This window comes from Papaver somniferum, unplaced genomic scaffold (genome assembly GCF_003573695.1).
Source record: "Papaver somniferum cultivar HN1 unplaced genomic scaffold, ASM357369v1 unplaced-scaffold_154, whole genome shotgun sequence".
NCBI classification, from domain to species: domain Eukaryota; kingdom Viridiplantae; phylum Streptophyta; class Magnoliopsida; order Ranunculales; family Papaveraceae; genus Papaver; species Papaver somniferum.
In genome coordinates, this window is record NW_020624820.1 from 6369788 (window position 1) to 6382687 (window position 12900).

At 37.4% G+C, this 12900-nt stretch overlaps 1 protein-coding gene across 7 annotated transcripts in view; it reads right to left on the reverse strand.

Annotated features, from left to right (window-relative positions):
• Nucleotides 1-9795: 9795 nt before the first annotated feature.
• LOC113336946 (6-phosphofructo-2-kinase/fructose-2,6-bisphosphatase-like) overlaps nucleotides 9796-12900 on the reverse strand; it is a 4705-nt gene continuing 1600 nt past the window's right edge. For 5 of the 7 annotated variants that reach the window (XM_026582658.1, XM_026582656.1, XM_026582659.1 and 2 more), the window contains 10 exons: nucleotides 12683-12786; nucleotides 12279-12477; nucleotides 12071-12139; nucleotides 11918-11978; nucleotides 11363-11410; nucleotides 11188-11258; nucleotides 10815-10936; nucleotides 10549-10654; nucleotides 10406-10472; nucleotides 9796-10180 (listed from right to left, as the gene is read on the reverse strand). In XM_026582658.1, the coding sequence (XP_026438443.1) occupies nucleotides 10647-10654; nucleotides 10815-10936; nucleotides 11188-11258; nucleotides 11363-11410; nucleotides 11918-11978; nucleotides 12071-12139; nucleotides 12279-12427 (528 nt within the window). In that variant the 5' untranslated portion in view covers nucleotides 12428-12477; nucleotides 12683-12786 and the 3' untranslated portion in view covers nucleotides 9796-10180; nucleotides 10406-10472; nucleotides 10549-10646. The remainder of the gene's footprint in view (nucleotides 10181-10405; nucleotides 10473-10548; nucleotides 10655-10814; nucleotides 10937-11187; nucleotides 11259-11362; nucleotides 11411-11917; nucleotides 11979-12070; nucleotides 12140-12278; nucleotides 12478-12682; nucleotides 12787-12900) is intronic. The other 2 variants (XM_026582657.1, XM_026582662.1) reach the window with 2 other exon arrangements.

Here is a 12900-nt window from a genome sequence, read left to right on the forward strand (position 1 = left end):
TTATGTATTCAAGATAAAACAGAGTTGCATGCTCTTGTAGAGTCCTTTACCAAAACCTCTCAATTACAAGATATTTTGGTCAATAAACAAGGTTACCTACTTGAGGAAATCCACAAACTCAAGAACGAAAGTGTTAACTTACTTTCATTAAGTGCTGAAAACATGAAGTAATAAGATGCATCAAAAGATTTATAAGATTTGGTTCTTATTTTATGTTTTTATTTAAATAAACTAATCAATTGTTGATTTATTTCAATATTTACGTAAAGTTTATTCAACTATTAATAATATGAATGATTAAGTTTTTAGTTATAAATCCAACCACCACCCCCACCACTAACCACTAAGTGCACTACCACCAAAAACAACCACCACTCACCATCATAACCCACCAACACCGACCACCAACCACCACTATCAACAACCATCATCACCCATTACCACCACCAAAAACAACAACCAGTACCACCATCATCGCTACTACCAACCACTATCACCATCGCCGACCACCATCACCCACCAACGTCGACCACCATCACCCACCAGCACCGACCACCACCTCCACCTCCATACCACCATCCACCACCCACCACCTTAAATTATTGACGTTTTTTTTAGGAAACATGATAACCTTGATTTTTTCAACTATATTACGGTTCCATAATCCATTTCAATTTTTATAAATTTAAATTAGTCATAGCTCAATACGTTATAATCCAAAATTATATATTTAGGGCCGAACAGACCCGACCCTACCCGCCAACCCAACCCACACCCTCCAGTTTTTATCCACATCCAACCCAACCCGCCTAGGCACGAGCCAACTATGATTCGCAACATCAAATACCCGCCATATGTTGGGCCGGGTGCGAGTTAAACCCTCCGCCTTAACACTTAGATCTCCCAAGCATCAATCCTAGCCGCCAGTTCTCATATATAACTCAAAATCTAACCTAATTGGACGACTGTTAAAGAGGCCTTCTGTAGGATCAAAAAAATGCAGGACATCAGAATAACAAATGCCCAGAAAATTTAAAATTCGTTCTTGGTTGTCAAAAATGAAATTAAGTTCCAATTTGAGTTAATCAATCAAACTGATTAGTAATTTCCTTCGATTACTCTCAAAGAAAAAAATTATATGTTCAAAGTTCTACAAAATATTTGTTTAATCGATCGTAATCGATTGATTTCAGTATCATTTCATTCAAAAAACACAAAAATAATAGAGCATTTCTTCACAATTTATGAAATTCAATCAAACTTCTAGAAATTTCTTCCAACTACTTCATACATAACGGTAAATTTTTTTATTTATTCTTCTTAGTTTCTATCATATTCATATATATAATCACATCATTATTGAGCTAATTTGAAGAAACTCACTTCTGCAAAAAACATAGTTACAGTTTACAGAAATTTTGGATGAATCCGGGTCATCGCGTGTATGAGAGACAGACCAACTGATCCGGGATTCCTGATCCACCTAAAAATTTGGCTCGTCAAATTCTGCTCAAAATCAGTAGATGACTTAGTAAGATACAAAATGAAATGAGGGCACTCTCAAAACTCAATTCAAAAACAATGAACCCTTGGTGGTAGAATCAATAACTTATTCCTGAAATATCTTCAAGAAGAATACCAATCATTAACCAACTCAAAAGAAAAATTCAAATTTAAATTCAAAAAAACAAACAAAATAAAAGCAAACTGAAAGTCAACAATTTATGATCCGAATAGATCGAGAAGTGATAGACACATTTTTGTGTCTAATTTGTCTCGATTCTATATATTGATAGTGCTCATTTTTGTACTTATTATGGTGTTTTATGTGTGTGTTGTAGGTATTTTTGGCCACCAAACATTTTTGGAAAAATCGGCTCGAAAAGTTGCGCGGGGCACCGCCGGAGGACACTTGCTATTCGGACCCCTCAAATGGATAAGGGGTGACCAATTACTAAGGGGCATCCATTTCCAGGTAGCTGCTAAAGGGATACCATCACAGGATAGGGGGAGGTCATCTTCTTCGTTTAAATTCAGAAAAAGGCGCGAAGAAATAACCAGCGAAGAACCAAACTTTCGATTGGATTTCGAAGATGTTTTAGTGAGATTCAATCACTGAAATTTGCTGGGCTGGACGAGATTCAACTAAAAAGGCCTGGTATGTGCGCTGGAATCAATCGAATTGGGCTGGATAAGCCGGAAAAAGGAATCAGAGTTTGAGTTTTGCACGGAAACTTTGTGGAATTATTTTAGGAATTCCAGGGAGACTAAACGCGTGATATTGTTTCCTAAGGTAGTATTCTATCTAAGGAAGAGTTTAGGATGGTTTGGAAGTCTCAGAAACGATTAAGGAAGTCGGCAGAAGAGATTATTGTCGTGGCTTGCACGAAAAGAAAAAGAGAGAATTAATCGTTATTTTTAGGTTTCTGAGTAGTATAAAAGGTGTGTTTAACTCCCAGGGAAAAAAACGAAATTTTTGGCGCCGCCGACGCGGATTTGTATTAGGTTTTAGATTTATTTTATTTCTTTTATAATTTTTGTTCTCTTTCACGCCTTTGGTATTTTTTGATTCTTTTCAGATTTCGAGCGAAGCTACAAGGAAAGAAAAAGTGCTATAAAAGGAAAGCATCGCCAAAGAAGGAAAGAAAAGAGGAATCCGAAAGGAGTGAAGAAGAAGATTTTGTATATAGTTATTTTGGTTTATTTTTAGAAACTGTAAATAGGGTTTTATTTTTTGTAATTTTTCTTTTTATTTTTGGACACTTTTTGGACTGGGACATTATTATTTTTAAACCCTACGGAAGGGTTGGTTTAAATAAAAACTGTGTGCAGAAAAGGACGGTGATTACGATATCGCCTCGGCCCCTCGGGTTCGTACATGACATAGGAGTCGTGGCGCGAGTCGACTTTAGCGGTTCTTCGCCCGTCTGGTACGGGAGGTAAGTTTTTCGAAACACCCGCGAATCCCCTGTCAGCGGGTTTACTGTATTCCTTCGTTTGCATATATGTTGAGGACTTGAAAACGGCTGCTTTAATTTCCTAGTAAAGGGCAAGGACTGGCCATACAAGATAAGGGTTCGGATTTCATCACCGTTCTCTTCTTGCCCGCCTTAGAAAAACGAAACCAAACGCAAACCTAAGCCTAAAATTTTGACTAGAACGAGACCGATAGGGTAACGAGCTCAATAGGAAAGTCGTTTGAAAAATATTGGTTACTCTTTTGAGCATACTTCGAAGTTCATGATGGTTTCTGTGAGTTGAATGCTTGACTGTGCCGCCTTGTAACCGGTGAGGCCTTGGGTATCAAAGCTCCACTGAGCTTCCCTCGCCTTGATTCAACTTACTTTGACTCGGATTGATTCCAGAGGGGTTTGCTCAGATTGTAACGAGTTCCTTTTTGAAAGAATAGAAGCTGGTCTAGAAACAATCTAAGTGGAACCATCATGCTTTTTGTTTGATAGAAAATTAGGTTTGATTTGGTTGAGTCAGCCTTGTTATGTGATTGCATAGAATCCCAAATATCCCGATAGTGCCAGCAATGGCAACTTTGAAAGCTTTGTTGAACCCAACTAGGACTACTCGTCCTTCTTGTATCAGGTTAGCCGAAACTGAAGCAAATTATGAACTTAGGCCCGGGACCCTACAGATGCTCCCAATATTTTTAGGGAAAGGAAATAAAACCCATACTTCCATGTTAGGGATTTTGAGGAAATTTGTAGTACCCTAAAGATTAGAGACCTTGATGATGATGCTTTGAAACTTAGGTTATTTGCTTTTTCCCTGAAAGATAAAGCCAAATCGTGGCTATATAGTTTGGCTTCCGGTTCAATAGAAATATATGAACAACTTACATCTGCCTTTTTGAACAAGTTTTTCCCTAGGCACAAAACATCGTCTATTAGGACGCGAATCTGCACATTTTCTCAACAGGATGGAGAATCGTTATATAGGTATTTGGAAAGGTTCAATGACTTATTAGCCCAATGTCCTCATCATGGTTTAGAAAAGGTTAGGCTAGTTCAAATCCTTTATGAGGGTTTAGATTATTCGACAACAACCATGGTTGAGTCTCTATGCATTGGTGGTTTTGAAAACCAAACTGTTGATGCGGTGATGGAATTTTTGAATGAAATCGCCGAAAAGACCCAGCAATGGGAATATTGTAGGGAACCCAAGAAAACAATTCTTCTAGGTAGAGGAAACATTAATAGGGTAGAAGGAGGCTATGCATCAGATGCCAAAATTGCTGCTATAGCAAAAAGGTTAGAAGCTTTAGAATTGGATCACTCTAGTGGTAGAGTAGAGCCTTTTTAGGAATGCCATAATAATAAAGAGCAAGCCAATGCTCTCTATAATAACACTAGTTTTGATAACCGTCAGAAGTTTGACCCATATTCAGAAACCTATAATCCTGGTTGGAGAAACCATCCGAACCTTTCATGGTCTAAGGACCAAGGTCGGTTTAGTAATTCTAATGTTCCCCCAGGTTTTGGCTATACTAAGAATACTTCAGGATCAGCTCAGTTTCAGAATCAGTCTGATAAGAAAATCTTAAGTCTAGAGGAAACTTTCACCTCGTTTATTCAAAATACTGAAAATATGCGTCAATTGCTTTCACAAAGCATAGAAGCTAGTAATAGGATAGGACAAGAACATAATCAGGCCATTTCTGAATTGAAAGACCAGGTTAGTCTGATCAATGAGTCTCTAAGAGAAAAAGGTAAGTTCCCTAGTCAACCGATACCCAACCCTAGATGAGTTAATGAAGTAGGTGCAAAACCATTTAATCAAGTGAATTCTGTCACAACCCTCAGGAGTGGTAAAACGGTAGACAATAAGGTAGCCATGCCTAATAGTGGACATACTGTAGATCCACCTTCTAGTTCCCAAGATGAGCCTTAGAAGGAGCCACTAACTGAACAAACCGATAAAATTTCTAGTGATGCCAATGTGGTTCCCGACAGGTTTCATTTTGTACCCAAAGCCCCATATCCACAGTTGTTATCTCCAACAAAGAGAGAGTCGACTTTCAACGAAATACTAGAGATATTTAAGCAGGTAAACATTAACACCCCTTTATTAGAAGCAATTAGGCAAATGCCTGCTTATGCCAAGTTCCTTAAGGACCTTTGTACACGAAAGCGAAAGCTTAATGTCCATAAGAAAGCCTTTTTAGCTGGTCAGGTAAGTTCAATCCTTCTGAACCGAACAGCCCCTAAGTATAAAGACCCTGGATGCCCCACCATATCTTGTGTGATCGGTAATTATTCAGTAGATAAGGCATTGCTTGACTTAGGAGATAGTGTGAACTTACTCCCTTATCATGTATACAACCATCTAGGTCTTGGTAAGTTGAAACCGACTAGAATGACATTGCAATTAGCTGATAGGTCTGTCAAAATACCTCGTGGTGTTATAGAGGATGTTCTGATTGAGGTTGATAAATTTATTTATCCAGTGGATACTCAACCTGTTCTAGATACTCAACCTGTTCAGGATCCTAGTGCTCAAATACCGGTGATTTTAGGTCGCCCATTTTTAGCCACAGCTAACGCTGTCATCAACTGTAGGACCGGACTTATGAACATATCCTTTGGTAATATGACCACTGAACTAAATGTCTTTAATGTTAATAGACAACCTTCCGATGATTTAGAAGAAGTGAATATGATTAGCAATTTAGTTCAGGATCTAACTCAGGATAATTGGGACGACACTTTATTTGGTGATTCCTTAGATGAACTTGATGAGGAAATTCTCTTAAGTCAGTTAGGTGACCAAACTTTTGAACTAGAAGAAGCTCTTGAGTATTTTAAAGACTCTACGGACCCTGAAATTCAAGCTATAGTGCTAGGCCTTACGGAGAGTAGTGTTGACCCTAAGTTTGGGGGTAATGAATTAGAAGAAGCTCTTGAGTATTTTAACGACTCTGAGGATCCAGAAATTCAAGCAATAGTTAGAGGTTTGCCCGAGAATACTTACTACCCTAATTTTGGGGGTAGTAATGGTCAATTATCTCCATTAGAAGTCCCTAACTTGGGATTCGAGCCTAGTGTACCTGAGGTATTACTTGAGTCACTTCCGACTCCGCAACCGGATCCTCCTGATATTGTCCAGGAGGAAATTCTAAATACTTGTTGTTCGAATGAGTCAATTTGTCAAGACACTCATATGAAGCCCAAATGGGCACAACAGAAAAACCCAGTTGTCTTGCAGGAAACCTTGGATGAGGATGTGCTATGTATGTTCATTTTTCTGATTTGGTGCAGTTGTCTGATAATTGTGGCAATTTTATTTGCTTTTGTTGACCCACAGTTGTTTCGACTATTGATATATGATTTGAAAGGTAATTAGCCATTTTGTGGTATTTGACGTCTGGCTGAAGACTTTAAATTTAGCACTTTTTGGGAGGTAACCCAATCTCATGCAACATGGTAATATCTTTCCTTATCTCTTTTGCTTCAAATGGTAACAGTTTCTCCTTGTTCATGCTTTTAATTTTATCTTTAGAACATTGAGGACAATGTTAGATTTAAGTTTGGGGGTATGGGAGAAACTTTTTACTTGCAGTATGAATAAATAAACTCCAGAACCTAGAAATTTATGCCTATTGAGGATTGCACTAACTAATATAAGTGGATGGAAGCATTTTGATCGTAGGAGTTGAGGAACCAATCTGATTAGATGGAAACATCTAGAAGAGTCTATTCATAAAAGCACAGAGCTCAGGTGCTAGAAATAACATGATAGTTTCACCATATCTCGTTGAGTCCTTTTCACTTCTATTTTTATTTTATTTTATTTTTAAACCATGTTTCTCTAAGTGATAGGTGGGTCCCACGATTCAAGTTGTTACCAATGCTAGGGTGAATTAGAGTGATTGAGTTACAAAGAAAAAAAAGAAAGAAAAAAAAAGAAAAGACCAGACCAATTAGACCAAACGGATCAAAAAATAAATAAATAAATAAATAAAGGTTGAAAAAAAAGAAAAAAAGAAAAAAAAGAAAGTGAATAAAGTCGACCACTGGTACCCTTGTATATGTCAGTTGTGTTAAACTAGAATTAGGATTATCGATCTGGTTCCCTTGTATATGCCAGTTGTGTTGATATTAGTCAGACTAGTATCTCAATCCATTAGGATAGGTTCATTTTGGCGGAGGCCTTCAGACAGATATGGGAAACGTCGTTCACTTAGTAAACATCAAAACCATATATGTTTTTCTCTATATCCATCTTCTTGATCTATCCATGTGATTAGTTTTGACTCCGGATATTGATGTCCATAGTGCGACTATCTGAGTAGAGCTCTGTCACTTTATATGAATTTTAGTATGCTTGAGTGCAAACTCGTGTACAACAATTGGAATTTCGCATCAGGGTACTTCCTCCTGTAGTCAATAAGTATGCCAACCAAGGAGATTCTTTAGTGCCTTCCAAGGTTCTGCGTAGATAGCTAAGGTCTGGAGTAAAGGTTTTGTGGGTATACCTCTTGTAAGCCCTCCGGAGACAACACTCAGCCACTAGGGACACTTAGGGGTTTAAAGGCTTATTGCATACGCTAAATGCAATCGACGATGCATGCGTCAGTGAGTTAGGATTTTATTTTATTTTATTTTATTTTATTTTTGCTCGAGGACTAGAAAATAATAGGTTTGGGGGTATTTGATAGACACATTTTTGTGTCTAATTTGTCTCGATTCTATATATTGATAGTGCTCATTTTTGTACTTATTATGGTGTTTTATGTGTGTAGGTATTTTTGGCCAACAAACATTTTTGGAAAAATCGGCTCGAAAAGTTGCGCGGGGCACCGCCGGAGGACACTTGCTATTCGGACCCCTCAAATGGATAAGGGGTGACCAATTACTAAGGGGCATCCATTTCCAAGCAGCTGCTAAAGGGATACCAGCACAGGATAGGGGGAGGTCATCTTCTTCGTTTAAATTCAGAAAAAGGCGGGAAGAAATAACCAGCGAAGAACCAAACTTTCGATTGGATTTCGAAGATGTTTTAGTGAGATTCAATCACTGAATTTTGCTGGGCTGGACGTGATTCAACTAAAAAGGCCTGGTATGTGCGCTGGAATCAATCGAATTGGGCTGGATAAGCCGGAAAAAGGAATCAGAGTTTGAGTTTTGCACGAAAACTTTGTGGAATTATTTTAGGAATTCCAGGGAGACTAAACGCGTGATATTGTTTCCTAAGGTAGTATTCTATCTAAGGATGAGTTTAGGATGGTTTGGAAGTCTCAGAAACGATTAAGGAAGTCGGCAGAAGACATTATTGCCGTGGCTTGCACGAAAAGAAAAAGAGATAATTAATCGCTATTTTTAGGTTTCTGAGTAGTATAAAAGGTGTGTTTAAGTCCCAGGGAAAAAAACGAAGTTATTGGAGCAGTCGCAGAGGAGTTTGTAACACTACAGAGGCGAATTGATCAAGTTGCAGGAAACCCGTATTTCTGCTGCTGCTGCTGAAGAACAGCCGTTGCAAATAAGAACAACGTCTCAAATTTGTAACTCTGCTACAGTAACTTCTTTGTCACAGTCAGTCATTCGTTTTGCGACTCCAATACACCGTTGCAAACATTTAGAGTTATAGTTTTTCATCTTTTAATCAACTTTTGAACCATAAACAAATATTTTGAGCAAGTGATTAATATGAGGAGCTAAACCCCATTGCTGAGGTGACGGAGGAAGCCATTTTTCCAATTATTATGTGGTAAATTCTATTTAATTTAATTTTCGTAATTCTTTTATGATTATTTGCACTGAACTGAAATCGAATATATGATTCTGATTAAGTGGTTGTGTTCTCAATTGATGGGTCATGCTTAGGTTAAATATTTTGATGGTCCATGCTTTCGATTTACAACTATTGTTTTGAGAATCTACTTGTCTAGGCAAAAATATTAGAATCACTTTAAACGTAAAGAGTTGCATAAATATTGACTAGATTAAATCACATAAAAATTGGAGATTGGTGGAATCCAAAGTCTCAGTGCTTTTTATAAACTTGAATACAATTTCTTTTTAAGTTTTCTATTTTAATTTGGGTCTAAAATCGAGTCTATATAATCCGAGTTGAACGAACTTTACTACCACTTAAAAACTACATCAAGAAGTAACAATTGAAAAGGTGAGAGTGAGACCCGAGAGGGGTCTCCAATCCATTTCGGTCGAAAAGAAAAGGAAACAAACAATTAAGTTAATCTTTTTTACAAAGAAATTTATTATTAGATAAAGAGGATTATTACAAGAAACTAGTTAGAAGCCTAACAAGCTAACACTACACCAAATTTAACGTTTAGTAACAGCTTAAATTTGTTGATGACTGGGCTTGCAACAGATATTTTCCGTTGCTAAACACCATGTCGCAGTTTTTCGCGATAACTCTAGCTCTGTTTCTAATTTCGGTCAGCAACGGCAGTAGCAACATAAACAAGCTGTTGCGAACTTGAAATATAGAAACAGAAATTATCCGTTGCTACTTTGTTGCTAATTTTGGAGTTATTCCGGGATAAATTTTACTAGAACAGGATATAGTTGTTCTGGTTCAGACTTAGCAACAGGTTCTGCAATTGCTAAATTTGTGCAACAACAAAAAAAAAGGTCAAGTCTTCGTTGACCAAGTCAAAAACTATTTCTTCCCAATTTATCCTGCAATATTCCAGTTCCCTGCAATTACCCTGATTCATCCAGTTCTAATGATTCAAATTAAGAACCATCGTATTCAACATTCCCACAGATCATATACTCCAACTACAATGATTATAATTGATCCATTAACCCACAAATAAGTTTGGCAATTGACATACAATGTTTCATGTTGAGATTCATACAATGTTCTACGCTGAAAAAAACAACTAAACTTCAAGTACAATCCAACGCACATGACCCAAGTTAAAAGAAAAAAAACAAACCTACAAGATCCTATAATATACCGTATTATAACTGAATCTCAGTCTCAGAGCTATGTTTCCACACATATAGCAATAATTCGGTGCAGATCACACCTACACCGAAGAAAGAAACACCATTCAGAAGCAGTAGAGGACCACAATATGCCTATTACCAATTTTAAAAGTACTGCGTAGAAAAGATTTATTATTCACAATCAGTAGGCCTTTATCCGGAAACATGTTACTTGAGACCTTGCACAAGCTGATGAGCCTAACTGAGAACTACAATGTAACAAGGTAGATGTAAGTGCAAAGGAAGATGAACAAAAATGAAATCAACAAATAAGAGACCGTGATAAAGAGTTAATCTTGAAGGTCTTTTATTACATTTTTATAGCAACAGAAACCCCTATCAGCTGTTTCCTTTAAGACATGTAATTAAAAGACGGTCCACAAAGCTAATATGACCAAATTTTAAGCTTGAATAAAGAAGGTTCATATGCACACCTTGACCATTGTTTCATGTATAGCGGTCTTGTCGAGATACTCTCTACCTTTTTGATGCTGCATAAGGCTGGGAAGATAAAACGTTAGACAAATAAAGAAAGACACAGCAGGAGAACATCAAAATTCAGTATATGATAGAATACCTGTAGATCTTTGTTGTTTGTCACAAACTGCACAACACGGTACCAAATGTCATCACTGACGAAATCTCCTGCTTTGTCGATCAACTGACGAATCACATCTATATACCTGCCACCCGAGATGAATTAGAGACCAAAATGCAGAACAGAAACTTCAAGGGTGAAAAGCCTAAAGCGGGAAAATTGCACACATGTATGTAGGCTCTGATGTGAGTATGATGACATACTGCTAATGTATAAACCATCTCTAGCATATAATTCATCCTTACCAACATAGATCAGGAGCAAACTTCTCTGCAGAATAGCAGCCTTTAATGCCAACTCCTTGTGCATCGCGAAGTCAGCAGAGATGAAATACTGAAAACTGATCATATATTCAGAAGTTGAATGCCTGAGTTTCTTGCACCACGAATATATGTGACCAAACAATAGTCAGTACGCAAACTCAAACAAACAGACAAGATCCCAAATCCAACCATGTATAAGATTGTTAATTAAAACGCCAGTGGTGTTTAACATTCACAACTCAAGCAAGATAAGATATGGGTACTCGAAAAGAAAGGCAAACTAAGCAGGTACTTCCTTGCTCTACATGATACAACCAACATACATCAAAGATAGAAAATTAGTTAGTGATATTACCTGCAATCCTTCCATACCTGGGTCGGTGAATGAATTTTGACGCCTGACCTACTTCCATCTTCACTTGCAACCTGCAGATTTCAGCAGCAAAACAACATGAGAATGGACCCCTAGATATGATTTTAATGTGCAGGACATGATCACATAAAACAGTTAAATGAATCCAGCCACTTACAAGCTTCGAAGACTTCGCCAAATTTGCATAACTGAAATAATACTCAACCTACAAAATTCACAGAAAGAAACAAGTAAGAAGACACCACTCAATCATTTTTTCACCCATAAATAATCCAAACCCACTACTAACTTCAACCATAATTGAGGATTACAAGGTTATTTCGTACCTCCCCGTGGGTTATCATTATCATTATTGTGATTATATTTTACCGATTTAAAGATGTGTGACAACAAGTTCAATCCATGAGTTTGTATCGTTTCTCTGGAACCCCAATGACCCCATTTGTGACTCGATTGTATTATGCAATGGTATCTGAAAAATGCAGAATATCGAGTCTATAACGTGGCTCCATACAATAAACAAACCCGTGTAAGAAATTTTAAGCAATTCATAGATTACCTCAATATGTGGAATTTTCTTTCAAAGGCATGTCAACAAAATATGCATATAACTCCCTCAATACCGCTTGCAGAAGTTCAGATTTAGTAGTTAGGTTTAGCGTTGGAGATAGCTTGACATTATATGCTGTGATGGGAAAGCCCAAATACAAACCTGGTGCGAAATCACAACAGGTGAGCGCTGACGTTCAGTCTCAATAATCCCAGACTCTAACCTGCAGGAATACGGAAGATGTAATATAAGGAACAAGCCTGGTGGAAAAAAGTTGTTCATAACATAATTATCAAAGACAGAGTTTGCACAAACCTTTGGATAACGTCAAGATAAGACTCCCTCTGAGGGTAGCGGTACCTCAGCTTGTCCTTCTTACGAGACCTGCAATCGGCAAATAACATGAAGAAAAAATTTAAAGGTTCAGTAGACAATGTTCTTACATCAAACACCATTAAGAGTGGAAGGAAAACAAATGGATAATAAAATAAGTGTACATAGTGATGTTAAGTCAGCAACATACTCATATCCTTCAGGCATGTTTTTCTTTATCTCTTCGTTTGTCATTCCATCAAAAACTCCAGCATTAATCTCATCAAGCGCACGCCATTGTATCTGTAATGGATTTAAAACTTGCAATATAAATCCACTTAACTGATTGGATTTTATCATTAGTTCAGTTTACTTGGTTTGTGTGTCCTAGGCTTTCCACTCACAATAACCTGTACAAGGATTACAAAATTGAAGTTTAATATCATATCAAGCAGACAGAGGGTAAAACACTGGACTACAATTATTGAAAAACATACAGCCACATTGCAATCACACAGACATATGTGAAACCACAAATCAAGTGAACTCGAGTCTTAAATCAAAACGACACCAATTTCCCATAAATATTAGATGAAATTAAATTTCATGGCTCACCCAAATTGAATATATGCATTTCCAATAGTTGTTTGAAGATTTCCAGTACTAGATCAGACTCAACGATGTCTTGAACAACGTATCCAGCACTTCCATTTCTGTCTCTATATTCACAAACGTTTTTAGACAACAAACATCCAAGAGTGGCCATGGGATCTTTGCTAAATTTAGTGCAAAACAAGAATAAATATTAGAGGGGGGGGGGGGGGGGGGGGGGG